Source organism: Vicugna pacos, chromosome 6, assembly GCF_048564905.1.
Source record: "Vicugna pacos chromosome 6, VicPac4, whole genome shotgun sequence".
In the NCBI taxonomy this organism is placed as follows: domain Eukaryota; kingdom Metazoa; phylum Chordata; class Mammalia; order Artiodactyla; family Camelidae; genus Vicugna; species Vicugna pacos.
Genome location: NC_132992.1, coordinates 22,303,575 through 22,325,341, shown reverse-complemented (window position 1 = coordinate 22,325,341; position 21,767 = coordinate 22,303,575). Strand labels below are relative to the sequence as shown.

At 44.2% G+C, this 21,767-nt stretch overlaps 1 protein-coding gene across 2 annotated transcripts in view; it reads right to left on the bottom strand.

Annotated features, from left to right (window-relative positions):
• Positions 1 to 11,403, bottom strand: part of PLA2G4E (phospholipase A2 group IVE) — a 59,733-nt gene extending 48,330 nt beyond the window's left edge. The window contains exons 1-2 of one of the 2 annotated variants that reach the window (XM_072962618.1): positions 10,777 to 11,403; positions 8,088 to 8,210 (exon numbers count right to left, since the gene is read on the bottom strand). In XM_072962618.1, coding sequence (XP_072818719.1) covers positions 8,088 to 8,183 — 96 coding nt within the window. In that variant the 5' untranslated portion in view covers positions 8,184 to 8,210; positions 10,777 to 11,403. Of the gene's footprint in view, positions 1 to 8,087; positions 8,271 to 10,776 lie in introns of those variants that run through there. The other variant, XM_015237166.3, reaches the window with a different exon arrangement.
• Between the last annotated feature and the right edge of the window lie 10,364 nt (positions 11,404 to 21,767).

The window sequence follows — 21,767 nt, the reverse complement described above, 5'->3', positions numbered from 1 at the left end:
TGGACAGAGAATACAGACTTGTGGTTACCGGGGGGGGGGGCGGGGTAGAGGGTGGGAAGGGATAGACTGGGATTTCAAAATTGTAGAACAGATAAACAAGATTACACTGTATAGCACAGGGAAATATACACAAAATGTTATGATAAATCACAGAGAAAAAAATGTGACAATGAGTGTGTATATGTCCATGTATGACTGAAAAATTGTACTGAACACTGGAATTTGACACAACACTGTAAAATGATTATGAATCAATAAAAATGTAAAAAAAAAAAAGAAAATGACGGCATTACAAATTAATAGGGGAAAGATGAATTATTTAATATTATGTTGAAAAAAACCATTTTTTGAAAAAATAATCATTCTCCTCCTTGGAGAAAATATAAGCTGGTTCCATACCTCACTCTTTATATTAAAATAAATTCCAGATGTAAATATAATCTAACTGGTTATTGTTTTACTATCATTAGTGAGGAAGTAAGACACAAAACTGAGATGCAACGAAAGAAAACATAAACTCTTGCACAAATCCTCAAAGATGTTCAATTTATTATTATTCCTGTAACTGCTTTTTATTGTTGCTGTGTTTGTTTGGCTTAACAAATGCGATGACTTAGGAGCCACTGCTGGATCCAAGCAGCAGTCATCCCCTCTCCCTCATATAGCCGTGGCACTCGGGCCTCAGACATCGCTGAATGGAGCTAGGTAGCATTCTCCCTTAGAAATCTAGTTGCATCCACAAATTTACGTAGAAGCAGAGAAGCCTCTTGTGGGGTGGGGGGGTGAAGATGGTGAATGAGGTTGGGACCCTGATCACTTCCAGTTGGGGATTCAAGTTATTGAAATGTATATGATGAACCAAAGAGACCCTCGAGACCCACTGAGGTCAAGTGGCAAGGAAAGACAATGGGAGAGAGCAAAGGCCCCCTAAGGATGAGCAAAGTTTGGACCAGTGTCTTGGGCTCAGTATTAGGAATTAGCTTATTGGAAGTTACGGCACAGGGATAATGCTGAAACTCCTTTGTATTTATTCACCTTGCTACCATAAATCTATTTTGGGGGAACTAGCTCCCTGTGTGTGTAGACTGAGCTGTATCATTACCAAGTGACACTTGGTAACCAGGTAACTTTGCTGGAAGATTTGCCTCTTTGATTCTGATGGGGCAGGTGCATCCCTTAGCCTGGGCAAATCAGCAGAGAGGCTTTTACAGAGAAGTCAAGAGTCAGCAGACAAGTGATGGGGGAACAGCCTCACAGACAAGGACAACAGTCTGGGGATTGTCTGGGATGTTTGGAGGGAAATCTTGAGGAAATACTGAATTCTCTGCCAACCTGGCAAGGAGGAGAGAGGAGTCATTGTAGTTTGGATATTAATAACATGTTTTCTGGGTTTTTGGGTAATATTTGTAGCATTAAAATTGGAAACACATAGATGATATGATGGTATATTATACAGCCATTTTTAAAATCTTTTTTTTAGTGGCAGGTGGAATGATCACTATTGCTATTAGGTGGAAAAGACATGTTTTAAAATATGAGCTCAGTTTTATATGTATAAATATATGTACATATAAACAAATTCAATTTCTATGTATATACATGCCTAGAAAAAAGGCTGAAAGGAAATATATTGAGGTTTCAAGAGGTTATCTCTGGATAGCGATATTGTCAATGTTTCTTTTCTTTAGTAAACTTTTAAAATTTCCTAATGTCTATACTAAACATATATTACATGTTCTTTATAGTCAGAAAACCATTTTTTTTAAAAAAGACACACACACACAAAAACCAATTTTTAAAAGAGAGCATAATTATTACATATTAAATAGATTCAGTTATTATATGTTAAGTTAAAAATTATTGTATAATAAAGGAATAGAAAGAAAACACATTTATTTTGTGCCTCTACATGCCAGACCACTGTGCCAGATATTTGCAGACGTATTTTCTCCTGCCTGTACTCTGAGAGTCGCAGGAAAGCAGTGAGCGAGGACAGGGGCAGGTGGGTCCACCCAGGGGAAGAATTTTCCCTCAGGTGCTGGGAGGCCCTCTCCTCCTCCCACCAAGCAGCTGGCCCACTGCTCACTGCCTGGATCCTCCTTTTTTTTTTTTTTTTAAGTAAGTTTCCTTCCTTCCTCTTCTTTTTAAGGTTTGTTTGTTTGCTTGTTTCTTTTGGAGAGGTAATTAGGTTGGTTGGTTGGTTGGTTGGTTTAATGGAGGTACTGGGATTGAACCCAGGACCTTGTGCATGCTAAGCATGCACTATACCCTCCCCCCACCCCAATCCTCCTCTTGTTCAACTGAAACATCCACATGGGGACCAGGAAGGGGTCAAAACCATGGTTCACTGAGCACTTGACTGAAGTGGATGCCGGAGCCCAAAATGGTAGCACCTTGAAACTGCTGAATATGGAAGCTAGCTTTGGGAATGAAAAGTGCTGTCGAGCACAGTAAAGAATCAGACTGATGTTGTGTTACATCTGATGGTGGAAATGGGGCCTGTGTGGGTGGGTGGATTTGGCTTCAGTGTAAGAAAGAACTTGGTCATTTGGGAGGTAAGAGGTTTCTATTGCTGGAATTATGCAAGGGGTTACTGCCTGCGAGAGTCCTCCACTGGGCAGGAGATTCCTCTAGTATGATGATCTAGTAAAAAGGCTGCTCTCCAGATGATCTATTTCAGCTTTGAGATTCTGTTACTGTCCATCCCGCCATGGCCCTGATTCAGTGGACAGTTTGCTAATCCTGTCAGCTGCCTGAAGTACCTGTGAGAGGACCTCTGGAGGCCAGGCCAACCTATGTTGCCAAATGTAAGCGACCCTTATGGTGGGACTTCCACTAGGCAGGAAGAGAGGGCAGGGCAGAGCCAAGTTGGCCTGGTGAGGGAGATACTTGGGAAAGACGGGCCTTTGGGCCCCCATAATTTGGGTTCCATGGATGGCCATCAGCACTACCTTTCTTAGACCCAGTTCTAGAGCTCACCTGTCAGGGCAACTTTGACAGAAACATGGAATGTTCTGTCCTGTGTGGCTCTCACCTGCCCACTGACATACTTCACAAAGGGCAGGTGGTTAGGGAACACCTGCTGTCCACAGGTGGAGGATGCAAAACACAGACAAACAAAACCACCAGGGCCAAAGAGGCCACCAACAAATGCTTACAAACAAAATTTCACAGACGAGTTGGAGACAACACCCACACAGACAAATGCAGAGGAGAGAGTAAGAACTTTGAGTCAGAGGCCTGCATTCCTATCTTGGCTGTGGCACTAACTAGCTGAGGAGCATTAAGCAACTACTTTGTCTGAGACTCATTTTCCTAATCGGCAAAATTGGGTTAATTGTACCTATTTCACAGGATTAAGGTAAAGACTAGAGAATTTCTGTACGTGTATATGTAAACGGCATGGAGACCCCAGCATACAATAAACCTTAACAAATTGTGATAACTATTGCTGGTTTTATTATTTTTGCTACAGGACAAATAGATTGGGAAGAACTAACTAAGTGGACTTGGAAAGCAAGAACCTAAAGGCCAGTATGGGCTGGAGAAGTGAGGAAAAACTTCGTTCAGTGATGACAATGATCTCTGAGCACCTACTAAGTGCCAGGCACTGTGCTAGAGTTCTGGGTGTCAAAAAAGGTGTGGTACCTGCACTTGTGTCCAGTGGAGGTGCTAGACCACGAACAAATAAATACAAAGCAATTTCTAATCATAAACTGCGGTAAGTCTTATCAAGGAAAAGAACAGGTGCTCTAAAAAACAGTAACAGAGAGTGCCTGATTTCAACTGGGGAAGAAGTCAGGGAGGCCCTCTCAGAGAAAGCAGCCTTTAAGCTAAACCTAGCAGACAATTGGAATTAGCTCTGCTGGGCTAATCCTTCCAGGCTGCGGTCACAGCACGTGCAAGGTGCTGAGAGGTGGGAAAAGCTATTGTGTTTAGAAACTAAATGTGTGTGTCTGGGGCGCCGTGTGTAAGGAGTGATGAGGTGAGAAGTGTCTGGGAAGGTGCGCAGTTGGCTGGATCACATGCGGCTTTGAAAATACCAAATCCGGGTAAGGATTTGGTATTTTCTCTTAGGAGACTGGATGCCATTGATGGGTCTTAAGCAGAGAAGGTATGTGAGTCAGATCATTCCGGCTACTGTTTGGGGACTGGACAGGGCAAGACTGGAGGTGGGAAGATGAGTTGTAGTGGTTCAGATGGGAAACAAATGGTGACTTAGGCAAGGGTGAGAGGCAGAGATGGGGGCAAATGATGGGATTCAAGACATATTTTGGGGCAGAACCATCACAGTAAGATGGATTAGAGATGCAGGGTGGGGCAGAGGATGGCCAGTGGGCTTCGGTAACCTGGAGAGAGAAGGTGTAATCCACAGTGGTGGTCCCAAGGGAAATCCTTCAAGTACCAACATGGAGAGTGAAAGGGGAGAGATTAAGACCTGAGCTGAGCCTGAAATCTGGGCCAGGCCGGGAAAGGCAGCAGGATTGTTGAAGGGAGGGCCCTCCAGGAGGGGATGCAGCAGAATCCAGGTGAAGAGGTGGGAATGAGCTTGCTTGCTCCCTGTAGGCCGCACAGAGTAGGGTGAGTCTGCCAGGTAGGGAGGGTGGGGGCCAGGCCACAGGGTGTGAGGCAGGAGCAGGAAAGGAGCTGGGGTGGAGCCTGATTTCACCGGGCCTCTGGAGCCAGGCAGAGATATCAGCCTTGATGGCACAGATAATGGGAAGCCGTAAGCACTCTGAGGCCAGCAGCCAGTCAGCGAGCCAGCCAACCATCACTCAACGTCCCAGGTCTGCACCAGTGGCTGCAAAGGTGCTAATAAGTAGGCAGGAAGCTTATGCTTCCTGAAAATATTTACTGACAACCTACTCTGATAAAAGCATGGGATGTTCACAGACAAAGTCTCTTGGCTTCCTTGGTTTCTTCTAACCTCACTGGCTATTCCTCCTCAATCTCCTTTGATGGTTTTTCTGCTTCTGCCAGATGGAAGAAGGTGGAGAGCAGGAGGGCGGACTTCCTCCTCTTCCTTTCTGTCTCGTCCCCCATTCTTTGGAGATCTCATCCAGCATCATGGCTTTAGAAACCATCTATATTCTGCTTCCTGTATTCAAACTGATTATCCCCCCAACCTATGTCCTGAGTCCCAGACTTGTATTTGCAACTGCCCACCTGACATCTCCATTCAGATGTCTATATATCTTAAGTTAAAAATGTCCAACGCAGAAACCTCCAGCCCCCTCGATCTCTACCTTGGTGTTCCCCAGCTGAATAAGGGGTACCTCCCAGTTTTTTAAGGCAAAAACGTAGGAGGCATCTTTGAGTTCTCGTTCCACATCTAAACTATCAGCAAGTCCTAGTAGGTCTACCTCCAGAAAAATCCAGAATCTGTCCACTTCTATTCAAGCCACAATTTCTTCCTAAACCACAGCAAACACCTCCTCACTTGTCTCCTTGTTTCCCCTCCTGTCCCACAGGCAATCCATTCTCCACAGACCAGACAACGTGATCGGTATAAAACATAAATCAGATCAAGTCGACCCTCAAATGAAAAACCTCCAGTGGCTCCCTCTGCTACTTAGGGACAACCCCAAAGCTGCTTTCTGCAGCACCTGGGCCAGCAGAAGGCTCTGACTACGTCCTCTTTCCCCTGTTCCCTGCTCTCCAGGAACTCATCTCTCTGTTTCTAGAACAGACCAACCTTGCACCCACCTCAGGGCCTTTGCACTTAGAACTTGCTCTCTCTGGAACATTTTTCCATCAGTCTTCTCATCATACAGATCTTGGTTCAATGTTACCATCCTACCTACCTCCCTACTGCCAGTCACCCTCTATCACATATTTTGTTCTGAAATCTTTGACATAGAAACAGTCATGTATTTAGTCACTGTCTGTCTCCCCCACTAGAATGTAAGTTTCAAGAGATCTGTATCCTGTCTGACCTGCTCAGGGCTCTGTCTCCCACTTCTAGAACAACACCAGGTGTACACTGGGAGCTCAGTAAATATTTGTTCAATGAATGAATAAATGCTTCAGATGTGGTTCCTGGTCTTGTGAGACGGAAGACACGTAACAAGCCACAGGAAGAGATAGCTACAAATACCGTGCAGGAAATGGTAACTCTGGAAACGAATCTGATAAACTAATTTTTGCTGAAGTATTGCTGGATGACAGTGTACTAACCAGTAATGCCAGCCTCTGAGGGGCCCTAGAAAGGCAAAGGTATAATCTACGGGTGATTCTGGAGGGAAACCCTCGAAGGACCAACATGGAGGGCAGACGAGGAACTCTTTGAAGATTGGTGGGTCCTTGTGTTTCCCTCAAAATTTGCCATGTAAGTGATGGAGGATTCCTCTGTCCCCGAATGCATGCACACTCCCCCCATACACGACCCTGCCCCCCCAAACCCCCCTAATGCTACACCTTCTGCAAAGCTTACTGTGATTCTTCTTATCTTGTTCAGATATTTTATAAAGGTCTTAGGGAATGACCAATTGACAAATTTCTGAGAAATTCCATGGAAGTTTGCAAAAATAAAGCACCTATAAACCCTGACATTTCACCATAAATATTTATAAATTACAGTTATTAATTGGAATATTATTCAGCCATTAGCATGACAATCATGAAATTAAAGTATCAACCTAGAAAAAATTCATGGCTACGATTTTAGGTTAAGGGAAGAAAAAAAAACCCCAGGCATACATCTAAGAATTATAAGCACAATCATATTCACATTATTTAAGGAGAAAAAAAGACTGAAATGGAATAGTTATTGTACCGAGTTAATGGCATTATGGTGGGTTTTTCCCTTCTGTTTCCAGATGCTTTTTGAAATTACTTTTGCAAACATAAAAATAAAAATATTAAGCACAGTGTCTTTGTGTGGTTGCCTCTGTCCTAGCCACGTGGCCTTCCTGATCTACCCTTAGGCTGCTGAAACAGGACAACAGGCACAGCCTCATCCGTGAACCATGTCAGGCACGGGGATGATGGTGCAGAAGGGGAGAAATGATCCTAAAGTCACAACAATAGTCATCCTGGTTCTGGCTTCGTGTGCTCCAGACACTCTGCTAAGCATGTTATTTGCTCCTCATGTGATTCCCGCCCCCCTCCCCCACCGTGGACAGGTGAAGAAACTGAAGTCTGAAGAGATTAAGGAACTGGTCTGAGGTCACAGGGCTGGCAAGTGACAGGGAAAGTTATGGAAGCTCTGGCCTGATTGCACAGCCCATATTTTCAACCACCCTCATGATTACAGCACTCCTACAGATACTGAATCACTGTGTTTTAAAGGCTTTCGTGGCCTTCTGGCGGCCTCCTCCACGTTTGTCAGGAGGCTTCTAGTGCCAGGGCTGCAGAGACCAGAGGGGCACAAGAACATTGTTCCCCCACCCATGGCATTGCTGAGAGCCGACAGGAAGATCACACACCCACCCAGTGGAGAAGACAGCAGGCAGATCTGGATCCACTGATAAAGACACTGTTCAATGTTTTGTAGCCTCCCACATTGACCAGGTGAGATTTATTCCAGATTTTCTCTTCACTGGCCAATAGGGGGCATCCATGAGGGAGACCAAATTGGGACATTCTCTCCAACTCCGTCTAAGCCACATGTGGTGACACTTCTGGCCCTGCCCTGCCACTCTGCTGAATGGCACAGACTAAGCATCTGCTATGTGCCAGGCGGTCTGCTAGGTCCTTCACCTGCAGGACCTTGACCCATCTTCTCAGGATCACCTTAACAGAAACATCTCCCATCTCAGCTCTCCCATCGGCGAGCTGTGTGAACTTAACCCCACTCTGAGCCCCAGTTTCTTCATCAAATAGAGGTGCCAGTGCCTCCCTAGCACATAGAGTGCACATAGTCACAGGTCATCGCTATTTTAGTTAACAGCCCTCTGGGGCACAGAGATAGGTAAGGACAGGTAGGTGATGAGGTGGGGCCAAAGGGACTCACCTACAAGAGAAAGAAATGAACAAAAACACAACCTCTTAACTCTGCAGCGACGCTGGTGATATTATTCAGAGTCAGGAAAGCGAGGGTAGGATCCAAGGGGCCAGCAACCCTCTCCCCAGGAACACAGACATACCTGAGAGCCCCCCGGGGCCACGGGAAGTAGAGGTGGGAGGTTGGGAGTCTCCAGGACCTGTGTGTGCTCCAGCTCACGGACGGTTCTCCCTGACATGCTGTCTTCCTCATCCCCTTGCAGGCTCTGCGGGACAAACACATTAGTTTCCAGGCCTGGCTGGCCTTCCGAGGCCTGGAGAGCCATTCCAGCCACGTCTATCGCTCTGGGGCTCAGAACAAGCCGTGTGGAACTAGGGCTGGTCCTTAACAGCAAAGCAAAGAGCGAACATCCTTGGGAAATTTCAAGGGAGTTTTGCAGAAAAGCTAAAGCAATGTCATTGGATTCCTCCTGAGGATAAATAAGCCTGATGAACCATGAAGGCAGTGGAGGAAGTCAGGGCTTAGCTAAAGGAGTCCCATATATTTCAAACAATCTGGGCCGATGATGGAGACAACATTCTTGTGCTGTGTGAGAAGCAAGCAGGGAGCTAGAATGACGCCCACGTGAGGCGGCTCTCCGTCAGGGAAGAGCTGCATTTCCGAGCTGGATCCAGGCTCAGAGACAGCTCCTCATTGCTCAGGGCTATTTTTAGAAGTGTGACATTCAATATGTCAGTGGGGAGGTGAGCTGGCTGAGGCCATGCAAGCCCCTGGTGGGGACTCACTATCCTGGGAGCGTGAGGCCACTCCCCGGCTCTTGGCTGACACCCCCAGATCTCTCTTTTGAGCCCTGAAAATAATCCCCTAGCCTGGTGTTTGGGGCTGATGATGGGACCATGAGCCAGAAGGGAATTTAATAGTTTACTCTGCCTCTAATTTTCAGCCTTCCTTTAGTTTGATAGATACGGTGCCTGGCAGCTTAAAGAGAATATGTCAAAGCTCCATGGTAAAAACAAATACAAAAGTAAAAACAAAAACCAAATCCTCTTTTTGTTCACAAGTGTTTTAAAATATACCTTCAAAACGTCCATCTTTCTGTCTCTCTGGGTGTCAACTCTGAGTGATCCAGCATCCTCTCTATTCAGGGACACCCCCCTAACCTCCCCCATTTAAAGACTCTTTTCTGCGGCTGTGGTTTTCCAGTGGGGACAGTCTCTGGCCCACCGAGCCCTATCAGAAATCAAGCAGCAGCCAGGCCCGAAGTCTGACTGACCAGAGTCATGTGTTTGGGGAGATGTGTGTAAAGTGTCATTTTTCTGCTTGTTCTAAAAGGTAGCAGAATTCATACCCTTCACTCCCAAGTATGTTACTCGGCATAAGGATTCTTCTGAGCTGAAGACAATTAAGAAGCAGCAGATACAAGAAAAGCTCGCTGCTCTCCTCTTACTTGCCTAAAAGCAGGACATACATTTCCTTCCCTCTCTGCCAGGAAGAACAGAAGTTAATTGGCAGAGACAACTCCTCACCCTCATCAGCCCAGAAAAGCAGCAGCACTAGGGCAGTACATTGTGGAAAAGCACATAATGAGGAAGATAAGGGTGCGTTTAACCAGGTCTGCTTGTGCCTCAACTCCCCGTCTTGGGCGGTTAAGAATGTTCTGTTTCTCCTGGTAGAGGGAAGGCATCTTACACAGGGTAGATTCATCTCCAGCTTTTAGGAATTAAAAAGAAAAAAAAAAAAAGGTCAAGAGTACCCTTCTGTATCTGCTGCTTTTTTAAGTGCCTTTAACTCAAAATAATCAACACGCAGAGCAGCGTATTTGAGAGCAAATCTGGTTTCCTTCAGTAACTTCACATTTGTGAATTTTCTTTTGTGACAAGTCTACTTTTCGCCAGGTCATTTTTTTATCCCCAAGATATGATTCTTTAGAAGTTTACCATGTGAAATTTCAGCTGTTCCTGGTTTCACTTTGCATTGATTAGTCCTAAAAATAATGGTCCCCAGAAAGTGGATAAAAGACTGATTTTTAAAAATCTAATTAAATCTTTTTCCTTCCAATTTTATTGAGATATAATCAACAAACAGCAGTGTATAAGTTTAAGCTGTATTGCTTTTCTTTTTTATTGCAAAAAGCATTGATAAAGAGAAGGCATTTTCCATGGTATGGTTAAAATGGCAGGGTGCTTTGTTAAATTAAAATAATCGTTTAGAATGTGGGAACTCCTACAGATTTAAAAGAAAATAGGCATCCTCAGTTTCCAGGGGCAGGTTCTTTAAGGAAGTTAGTTTCCCAACAAGAAAGCCCCCTTACTGAGAAATAGAGGGAGAAAACCATGCAGAGAAAGGGATTGTCAAATAGACCAGCGATACCAAGCCACTCCATAATAATTGTCCCGTTGGTATTTACGTAAAATTACATCACATTCTGAAACTGGCTCCTGGCACAGTGAACTAATTGTGTAGGGCAATATTGTGACTCAAGGTTTTGGAAGCTAACGACTTTTGTTTTTAATGGAGGTACTGTGGACTGAACCCAGGACCTCCCGCATGCTAAGCACACGCTCTACCACTGGGCTATACCCACCCACTAAGGAATCAATAAGCATTCTGTGCACCTGCAGGACTTCAATTTTAGGAAACAAAAAAGAAAAAAATTCACAAAAAATAAAACACATACAAATATTGTGTGTTATTTAAATGAACATTGGCTATGGTCTCATTTGTTAGAAGGACTGTCTTTTCTCAAATATCTGCATCTAGTAGGAAAGGAGGATTTGTCAGTGTATAGTTGGGGACAGATATTGGGGAAAATAACATTATTGCATATTTACCTCAGGAACTGGTTCCAGGCGTCTGACGCTCAGGGTCCAGTGGCACCTGGCAAGCCCCCAGGGCGCATGGCTGTCACCGTGTCAGCTGTGGGCAGGCTCTCCTGAAGGCGTTTTGGTTTCAGGCAACAAAACCCCACTTCATTTTGCTCAAAAGAGGGGATGGGGCTTTATCAAAAGCAGTTGATTTATCTCCAGCCATGGCAACAGGCAAGTAATAATCCATTAGAGTATCTCCTTACAGGTCCAGAAGGAAAGTATCGGGTGACATCAGGAGAGACACAGAAGTCTGGGTCCCTCTCGGGTAGTCCTGAGTCCCACTCCGGATGGAGTGAGCCCCCTGAGGAGCCGGCGTGGGTTTGCGGGGCAGGAAGGGGTTCCCACAGCTCCAGAGCAAACTACTGGCAAGTACCCCACCTTTCTGGGCCTTAGCTTCCTCATTTGTAAAACAAGGTGAATGATGATGATGCTGACTTTGTGGAAGTGTGAGAATGAACACCCAGCAAACAGTGGGCTGCAGTCAACGTTAGTCCCTTTCCCGCCCAATCCCCGTGACTGAAAGTGTGGCTTCAGTAACCCAGCTGAATACCCGAACTGATTCACATGAATGTCTTATCCCTCGACGGGCAGGGTGGACATCTTCCTAACTTTCCTTCAAGCACCAGCTTTAAGGGGGGTGCACTTAGCCCCGGACCCCCATCCCTGCCCCTCCTCCCCCCACAGGAAGTCTTCATCACAGAGCTGGAAATGGGACAGGGCTTGTCTCGAGTTAAAATTTCCCTCATTCCTGGGGCCGGAGCGCAGAAATGGCGAAAGGAAGAGAGCTCACGGCCAGTGTAGAGCTGAAGCTGCTGCGAAGAAAGCCTTCCGGACCCTGCCACCCCGGCCTGTCAGACCTCGGGGAAAGTGGCTGTGGGTTGGTGCGAGCGTCGGGAGCTGAGGAATCCAGGGTGGGTCTGAGCCAGGAAAATGGCGGGCGGCCAGCGCAAGAGCTGCCCCAGGGGAGTGGGGCCTGTGGGCATGCGCTCTGCGAAGCCCTCGCAGCCCCACCCCCGGGAGGGACAGACCAGGCGGTAGAGGCTGGTGGGGTCTACGGTCAGCCTACCCAGCTCGTGCAGCAATGGGCAAAGAGGACAAGCCCAGAGTAGCTGGAGCACCTGGATATCGTCATCAATGCTTCAGGACAAGAGCCGGGGGCAGGACTCAGGTGTTGCTAGGATTGCCTGTGCGTCAACAGTGACACCATGTGGCACCAAGAGCCAAACTACCCGAAGAGTCTGCAGAAAACCTTGGCTGAAGGGAGGCTGTCCAGTTTCCTCTCCCAGGGATTTTAATGGCCAGGACCCACCTCTTTGGACTAGCAAGCCTCCCTGGGTGTTTTGTGGTTATCACCGACGGCAGGAATCCAGGATGGAAAGACATCTTTCTAAGCTCGATTAATTGGAGGCTCCAAGTCAAATAGATTAACAATGAAAAAGATTAAGTCTCAATTTGAACCCTCGCTAGGGGAGTGATTACACATTGTTACCTTGGGGGCTAATCACCATCCCTGGTGTAGATAAAGATCATGGAGAAACACCAACGTCAGCTTGTGAAACTTCCTGCCATACAGGAAAGCACTCATCTTCTTCCTGGATGAGATGGATTCGCGATCGTCACGCTTTCTCCAGAAGACAATTTTCTTCTTCTTCCTGTTGCCCACATCAGTAAGTGCTGTCATCCACCCAGTTGCTCAGTGGATAAGTCAGGACTCTTTACATTGTAGGTATCAGGAGCAAGCTTAAGCATAAACCACAATGTATTGCCTCATCTAGCTGGGAAAATGCCGGATTAACTCACAAAATTGAGAAACAAAGATCCTGGGAAGTTGAGAAAGGATAGAACCTGGGAGTCAACGCAGCAGGACTCTTTCTCTGTCCTGTTCCGTCTCCCCTTCCTCTGCTTCTCTTTGCCCTGGACCTCGTTCTCTTCTAATGTAGACAGTCCCCCTCTACCTGCAGAGGCTATAGTCATTAGCAGCCCAAGCTTAGCAAGCCCCACATCAAGGGAGGAGGATTTTTTTTTTTTAACCAGGTACCTTTATCCTAGGGAAGGGCTCTGATGGGCTTGTTTGAGGTCAGCGTCCAACCCTGGGCCAACTCCCAGTGCCAAGGAGATGACATATTTTGATAAGCCAGTCCTGGTCACACCCTCCTGCCTGAGGCCACTGGGCAGGGATTGTGGACCAAGAAGAGTGATGGAAATGCTCAGTGCTGGGCACAAATTGAAGACTAGTACAGCCTGCCCTACAGATGCTGGCATCTCCAGCATTTGAAAATAAACTCTTAACTGGAGTTCAACATACATACAGAGAAGTGCATGAATCAGAAGTGTGCAGCTCAGACAATACTACAGAGCTACAGTGATCAAAACAGCATGGTATTGGCACAAAAACAGACATATGGACCAATGGAACAGAACAGAGAGCCCAGAAATAAACCCACACACCTATGGCCAATTAATCTTCTACAAAGGAGGCAAGAATATACAATGGAGAAAAGACAGCCTCTTCGCAAGTGACATTGGGAAAATTGGACAGCTGCATGTATATCAATGAAGTCAAAACATTCCCTCATACCATACACAAAAATAAACTCAAAATGGCTTAAAGCCTTAAACATAAGACAAGACACTATAAACCTCCCAGAAGAAAATATAGGCAAAACATTCTCTGACATAAATCTTAGCAATGTTCTCCTAGGGCAGTCTACTCAGGTAGTAGAAATAAAAGAAAAAATTAACAAATGGGACCTAATAAAACTTACACATTTTGCACAGCAAAGGAAACTATAAATAAAATGAAGAGATAACCTATGGAATGGGAGAAAATATTTGCAAATGTTGCGACTGATGAAGGCTTAATTCCTAAAATATACAAACAGCTCATATGACTGAATAACAAAGAAACAAACAACTTGGTCCAAAAATGGGCAGAAGACCTAAACAAATATTTCTCCAATGAAGATGTATAAATGGCCAATAGGCACATGAAAAAATGCTCAATATTGCAAATTATCAGAGAAATCCAAATCAAAACTACAATGAGGTATCACCTGAAACCAGTCAGAATGGTCATCATTAAAAAGTCCACAAAGAATAAATGCTGGAGAGGGTGTGGAGAGAAGGGAACCCTCCTACAGTGTTGATGGGAATGTAATTTGTTGCAGCCACTATGGAAAACAATATGGAGATTCCTTAAAAAACTAAAAATAGAATTACCCTATGATCCAGCAGTCCTATTCCTGGGCATATATCAGGAGGAAGCCTAATTTGAAAAGATACATGCACCCCAATATTCATAGCAGCACTATTTACAATAGCCAAGACATGGAAGCAATGTTAATGTCCATTGACAGAGGATTGGATAAAGAAGTAGTGGTGTTTATACACACACACAAAATGTAATACTACTCAGCCATAAAAAAGAATAAAACAATGCCATTTGCAGCAGCATGGATGGACCTGGAGATCATCATACTAAGTGAAGAAAGCTAGAAAGAGAAAGAAAAATACCATATGATATCAGTTATATATGGAATTTTAAAAAATGACACAAATGAATTTATTTACAAAACAGAAACAGACTCATAGACATAGAAAACAAACCTATGGTTACCAGTGAGGAAAGGGGTAGGTGGAGGAATAAATTGGGAGTTTGAGATTTGCAGATAGTAACTACTATATATAAAATAGATGAACAAGTTCTTACTATGTAGCACAGTGAACTATTCAATATCTTGTAATAGCCTACATTGAAAGATAATATGAAAAGGAATATATTGTGTATAACTGAATCACTATGCTATACACCAGAAAGTAACACATTGTAAACCAATGACTTCAATTTTAAAAAGTGTGCAGTTCAATGAATTTTCACTATTGAACACGCCCACAGAACCGACACCTTGATCAAGAGACAGAATGCAACCAGTCTCCTAAAAATCTACCTTATGCTTCCTTCCAATCACCAGTCTCCTGATCCCCAAAGGTAAACACTATCCTGCTTTCTAATACTGGAGTTCATTTTACCAATTTTGTAATTTCATACAAATGCAGTCATTCAGTATCATTCTTTTATGCCTACTTTCTTACACTCAAGATTATGTTTATGAAGCCCACCCACATTGTATGTAGACAGAGCGTTCATTTTCATAGCCGCCTAATATTCCATTGCCTGAATACAGCAAACCTTATCCATCTTAGGGGCTTTACCTAGGCATTTATGTCTTTGAGTTTTGCTCTGAATCATGTCTTTTTTTTAATATACATGTAAATGCTGGTTACTAATTAATATTTAAGGTTGCAACATTAGCTTAAAAGGTGGAAAGGTTTACAGAATAACGAGCGTGCTATGCACACTTGGCGCCCACCATTCCTCGCCTTTTTGTCTTGGCAACAATCATCTGGCAACATTACCCTCTGGTGGCCGCTTTGTGAACTGCAGCCACGGCTCAGAAGAAGTGAATTGCCGGCTTTTCAAAGCATTATATAAAGTAACCAACGATCACTCATGTAAATAAAAGTGCTCCATCTCACAATCAGGATACAGGTCGGTCTCTAGAATGATGATAAAAATTTTTTTTTAAATAACAACTACCGTTTATCAAGTACCTGCTATGTATCAGATACTATGTCAATTTCTACACAAGCAATATTCTGTGTAATCCTTCCAGCAGGGCTGTGAAGTGGTTATTGTTGTCTCCTTTTCGAGATGAATGAGAATACAGACTTAAAGAAGCTCAATAATCACCTCAAGGCACACAGACCAGAATTTGAACTCCAGCTCTCTCCCGCAACCCCGATCCCTCTGCACACCCGAAGGAGAAGCACTCACAGGAGGCAAATACTTCTGGCTCGTCCTTTCAAATCTTCCTCTCTGCCGAGTAGAGAGAGACGTGCACTCCTGCTTTCCCCTGTCCATTCCCACGAGGGGACACGTTGCTTTTCCGATTGGTAGCAGCCGGAGACACCGACTGCGTCATGTTGTACTAGTGGATGGGTTAGTACTGCTAAACGTCAAGCGTAGGGTGGGTTTTTTCTCTACCTCCCCGCACCTGCGCAGCGTCAGTTCAGCCTGCTTTCTGCTTCTCTGCCCTTGCTAACAGCCCCAGGCCAGTTATTAGGAAGGGTGACAAACCTTTCTTGGTTTCCTGGAGACTTTCCTCATTTTTGCCTTAGAAGTCCTGAGTCCCAGGAACTTCCTCAGTTATAAGCAAGTTTATTTCCCTTCTCAGCTGTGGGTAGGTGGGGCCCAAGTTGCACCACAGATTCAGCTGTTCTAGATTCTATAAGAAGAGGAGACATTCTTTAGGCCTTTTGATTTGTGGCACATGAGCCAATCAGCAGCTACCGGAGCTTTACATCAGGACTGAGGATCATTAGGGCCCTGTCCTGCCTCCAAAGGTGGGTTTTGGCAGCATGAGGGGTGGTGCAGCATGTGGTTCTCCAGGTGGCCTGGGCTGGGGCTTTGCTGTACACAGAGCTGCCCACTCAGATGTGGAGATGCCATCCTGTTAACCACATGCTGTGACAGCCTCTGGGGGTTTGATCCTAAGTCTTTCATTTATTTTTATTATGAAATGTTTCATAATACAAAAGGATGTATCTCATATATGATGTAAAAAGTAATAAAACATATACCCATGTACTCACCACCACTATCACCCCCACCTGAGAAACAGAATATTGTCAATACTTCTGAAGCAACTGTGTGCCTCTCTGTACTCATCATCTCCCTGCAAGGGTAACAACTCATCTGAATTTTGTGTTTATCACTTTCTCAACTTTTATGTTTACTACATATGAATGTAAAACTAAATTTTATATAAATTTTTATATATTAAATATAAATATAAATATTTAACTTTTGGATACTCGGGTACTAATCCAAATGCAACCATATTTTTTTTTCACCTAACATTGTGTTTTTGAAATTCATCCACATCAATGTGCAAAAACCGTAGTTCATTATTTTTTCTTGCTGTATAGTATTCTGCAATTTATTTCTCCACTCTCCTGTTGATGGGCATTTGGATTTAGCTTTTTGGTAACAAAAACAGTGCCGCCACTCATATGTGTCTCCTGGTGCACATGCGAACAAGTTACTCTAAGGTATATGCCTGATCCTGAAAGTCTTTATTGGTTGCCCAATGGCAAAAGCCTGTTCTCTGGTTTGATTTTCCTTCCACCTCAGGGTTCTGAGTCCAAAACTTTACTTCCCATTAAACCTTCTTTCCCTGTGTATTAGAATTCATGATTGTGAGTGAGAGAAACCACAGCTCAAGTAAATTAAGCCCTAAAATGGGTGGGGTGCAGGAAGAACATATTGGAACAAATGATTGAGTGGTCTGGGGGGGACTGACTTAAATTTGCACTCAGTACTGTTGACATACCCAGTGTCTCTCCCCATCCTTGGGCCTGGCTACCTCTGTCTTGCCTCCATCCTCAGACAGGCTCTTCCCACCTTAGGGCAGATGGGAACACTCACTTCAGCCCTTCAGCCTCACATCTGCCAGGTTCAGTTCCGGTGGGAGAAATTAGCCACCTCTGTAGCCTTAAAAAAGTCTCTTGGTGTCCCTCTGGCTGGTCAACTTCTCATCCCTCCGCCAGTCTCCATGCAGTGTGCTGCTCTGATTGGCCAGGTCGAGCAACAACCACAGCCCTGTGCTGGGGTGGTTGATCAGAGACCTAAGCTTGCAGGTTGAGAGTGGAGGAGAGTTCCTTACCCACACATGGGTACTGTTCCTAAAAGAAGGGTAGTGACCACAAGACAGCCTAAAACAGTGAGTGTCCGACTCACCGTGGGCTTGCCGTGTGAACTTGGACAAGGTCCGGCGCATCCTCAGTGTCCTTTTCTTTACATGCGGTGGAGAGGGAGGTGCTAAAAGTCTCTGGGATCTCATCTGCGGGCTCTGGCAGCCTCGTCATTTTCTCCCTGCTCCTCTCATGTCTTTCCAAATCACAGCTGGGCCCGACCTCCAAAGAGCTGCGCACCTCAGCACCGGTTTCTCCAGTCTTCCAGAGCATTCCCCCATTTTAGTTCTCAGAAATGCCAGACTGAGGATCCAAGTGCACATTCCTGTGGCCACACAGCACAGCTTCTCAGAGGCAGCTCACCCGGAGGACAGTTTCTCCAACCAAACCCACTACAAAGGCCAGACGTCTTTCCTAAGCACCTCATGGTTTTCACCTCCACCTTTCTTTCAGGCTGCAACCCTCACAGTCTTCTGTGGACATTCATCTCCCTTACACCTCTGAATCTGATTTGTCACAGAATTGGGTCATTTTCTTTCACTAGAATGTCCCTTAGACTTCCTCTCTGCTGCTTCTTGATGCTCACTTTGAAGAAGCCAGCTGCCATGTTGTGACCTACCCTGGGGACAGGCCTGGCAACAGGGAACTGGGGGCAGCCTTGGGCTGACCGCCCATGGGGACCTGAGTCCTGCCAGCAGCCACATATGTCAGCTTGGGGGTGATCCTTCCACAGGGGAGCCTTGAGCTGATCGCAGTCCCAGCCAACACCTTGACTGTGGAGGACCAGCTATATCTTGCCTGGATTCCGGGACCACAGAAACAGAATGAGCCCCAGGCAATTTTTTTCTTTTAATGGACACTGTATTAGTCAGGGTTCATCAGAGAAACAAAAGAGAGAGGTGAGGGCGGGATGTGGGGATTTACTTTTAGGAATTTCGCTTACCCAGTTGTGGAGGCTTTGTGAATTGAGTCCAAAATCTGCAGAGAAGGCTGGCAGGCTGGGGACTCAGGGAGGAGCTGCAGCCTGAGGCCACAGGCCATCTGCTGGCAGAATTCCTTCTTGCTTGGGGGAGGTCAGTCTCTCTTCAGTTAAGGCCTTCAACTGATTAGATGAGGCCCATCCATATTATGTAGGATAATTTGCTTTACTCAAAGTCTGCTGAGTTAAATGTTAATCTCATTCACAAACACCTTCATGGAAACATCCAAAATACTCTTTGACCAAATATCTGGACACTGTGACCCATCCAAGTTGACATAAAATTAACCATTACAGAGACCCTATCCCAGCTTAAATAAATGCCCTTCTACTCCTAATTCAGGGCTTTTCATAAATCCTGGATCTGTGTTGAATTTTATCAAGCAATTACTTTTATATTACTTTATATTACTATTCTCATTTAATCTATACATTGTTAAATAAAATGTGCAAGTTTTCTAAAAACCCTTCTTGCATTGTTGCGATAAATCCAGCTCGATCAGGAAAATGTCTCTCAGGTTGCCCTTTGCTCATCATTCCCGTTGCCACCACCTGTGTTGGGCAGAGGGCAGCGTGTCAGCCCAAGGCCAGGACTGATGACAAGACAGCCTACAGGGACTTCCTGTCACCCCTGGCTGTCTCTGGGCCTGGCCCAGGAGGGGCCCACTGGCTGCAGGAAGAGCCTTGTGCAATCCACGCAGAGCCTGTGGGTGGGACCTGACAGCTGCTCCAGTCACAGCCCTCTCACCCAGATTGGGGTGGGGCTGATGGGACGTCCTGGGGAAAGAGCAGCTAGTCTGGGGGCTAGGGGGTGAGACAGTCACACACACACTCACACCAGGTATGGCTTTGAGCCTCAGCACAGCCCACTCCGGGGGATGAGGTTTGTATCCTTTATCATATCCTTTAATAAACTGTTAAATGCAAGTAAGTATTTCTCTGAGTTCTGTGAGCCATTCTAGCAAATTACTGAACCCAAGGAGAGGGTCGTAGGAACACTGATTTACAGCTAGTTAGTCAGAAATACAGATGAAACCTGGGACTTGCAATTGGCATCTGAAGTGGAGACAGTCTTGTGGGACTGATCCCTTAACTTGTGAGATCTACTCTCCAGGTAGATCCTCTCAGAATTGAGTTGAATTATAGAACACTCAGCTGGTGTTGCAGAGAATTGCTTGATGTGAGAGAAAATCCCACTCATTTGGTGACCAGAAGTGTCAGGGGTGTTCTGTGTGAGGAGTAAAGGAGAAACAGGGCAGGTTTTTCCTACTCAAGGCAGTAGATAACATCATTATCACCGAAACAAAAGAGTTTGTGATAAAATGGAGAAACTGTAGAATCAAAATAAAGCCAAGTACATGAGAGGCAGAGGCAAGAATGTCCCTGAGGAGATATCATCAGATGATATCCCATCAGAGGGCAATCCCAGGGCCAGGGTCTGCCAGTGTAACACCTACCTGGGGCCAGAGCAGCCAGAGGTGTGTGTGAGTTTGTGCATGTGTCCCTTTGATTGTGGGAGATCATAAATGAGTGTGGCAGCAATATGTAAAATGGATTATATATCATGACCAAGTGGAATTTATCCCAAGAGTGCAAGGTTGGTTTAACATCCAAAAACCAATATCACATTCATAGAATAATGGAGGAAAAAACTACATAATTATCTCAATATACACAGAAAAAAACCATTTAATGAAATTCAACACCTTTCATGATAAAGACACTCAAGAAACTAAGAATAGAAGGGAACTTCTTAAATGTGCTAAAGGGCATCCTTAGATGCTAATAGCTAATGTTACACTTGGTGGTTCCAGATTAAGTGCTTTTCTTCCACTAATAGTTACAAGACAAGGACATCTGCTCTTGTTACTTCTATTTAACATTATTCTAGAGGTTCTGGAAAAAGAAATAAATGGCATTTAGATCAAAAAGAAAGGACTATAACCGTTACTTTTTGTGACATGATCTTATATGTAGAAAATTTTAAGGAGTCCAAGAAAAAGAAAAAATAAAAAAAAACTATTAGAGCTAACAAATAAGTCCAGCAAGAGTACAAGATGCAAGATCAATATACAAAAGATCAATTGTATCTTTACAATAGAAAGGAACAACCCCAAAATAAAATTAATAAAATAACTCAATTAACAGTAGCATCAAAGAGGATAAAATATTTAGGAATAGATATAACAAAACAAGTATAAGACTTACACACTCAAAACTACAAAACATTGTAGAAAGAAATTAAAGAAGACCTAAATAAATATAAAGACGTCACATGTTTATGAGCTGGAAAACTTTATTAAGATGTCAATACCCCCCAATCCATCTACAGATTCTATTCAACCCCCATCAAAATCCCAGCTGTCTTCTTTGCACAAATTGACAAGTTTATCCTAATACTCATATGGAAATTCAAGGGACTCTGAATAGCCAATACAATCTTGAAAAGGAAAAATTAAATTGGAAGACTCACACTTTCTGATTTGGAAACGTACTACAAAGCTACAGTAGTCAAGACAGTGTGGTATCAGCATAAGGATAGACAAATAGATGAATGAAATAGAGTCCAGAAATAATTCCTCACATTTACAGCTAATTGGTTTTGAATGAGGTGTCAAGACAACTCAATGGGAAGAGAACAGCCTTTTCAACAAATGCTGCTGGAAGAACTGGATATCCACACCAAAAGGATAAAGTTCACATTATATACTAAATTTACCTCAAAATGAATCAGAGACCTAAATGTAAGAGTTAAAACTATAAAACTATTAGAAGAAAACACAAGTGTAAATATTCATGACCTTGGGTTAGGCAATGGCTTCTTAAATAAGACACCAAACACACAAGCAGAAGAAGAAAATATTGATAAATTGGAAATCATCAAAATCAAAAATTTCTGTACTTCAAAAGATATCAGGAAAGTGAAACGACAGCCCACAGACTGGGAGAAAAACTTTTCAAATCATCAGATCAGAGAATATATAAAGAGCTCTTCCAACTCAAAAATAAAAAGACAAATAATCCAATTAAAATGGGCAAAATATCTGAATAGGTACTTCTCTAAAGAAGATATACAAAAAGCCAGTAAGTATGTGAAAAGCTTCTTAACATCATTAGTCGTTAGGGGAATACATATGAGATACCTCTTCACACCCTCTAGGTTGTTATCATAAGAGAGAAGCAGAGGAATTGGAACCCTCATACAATGCTGACAGGAATGTAA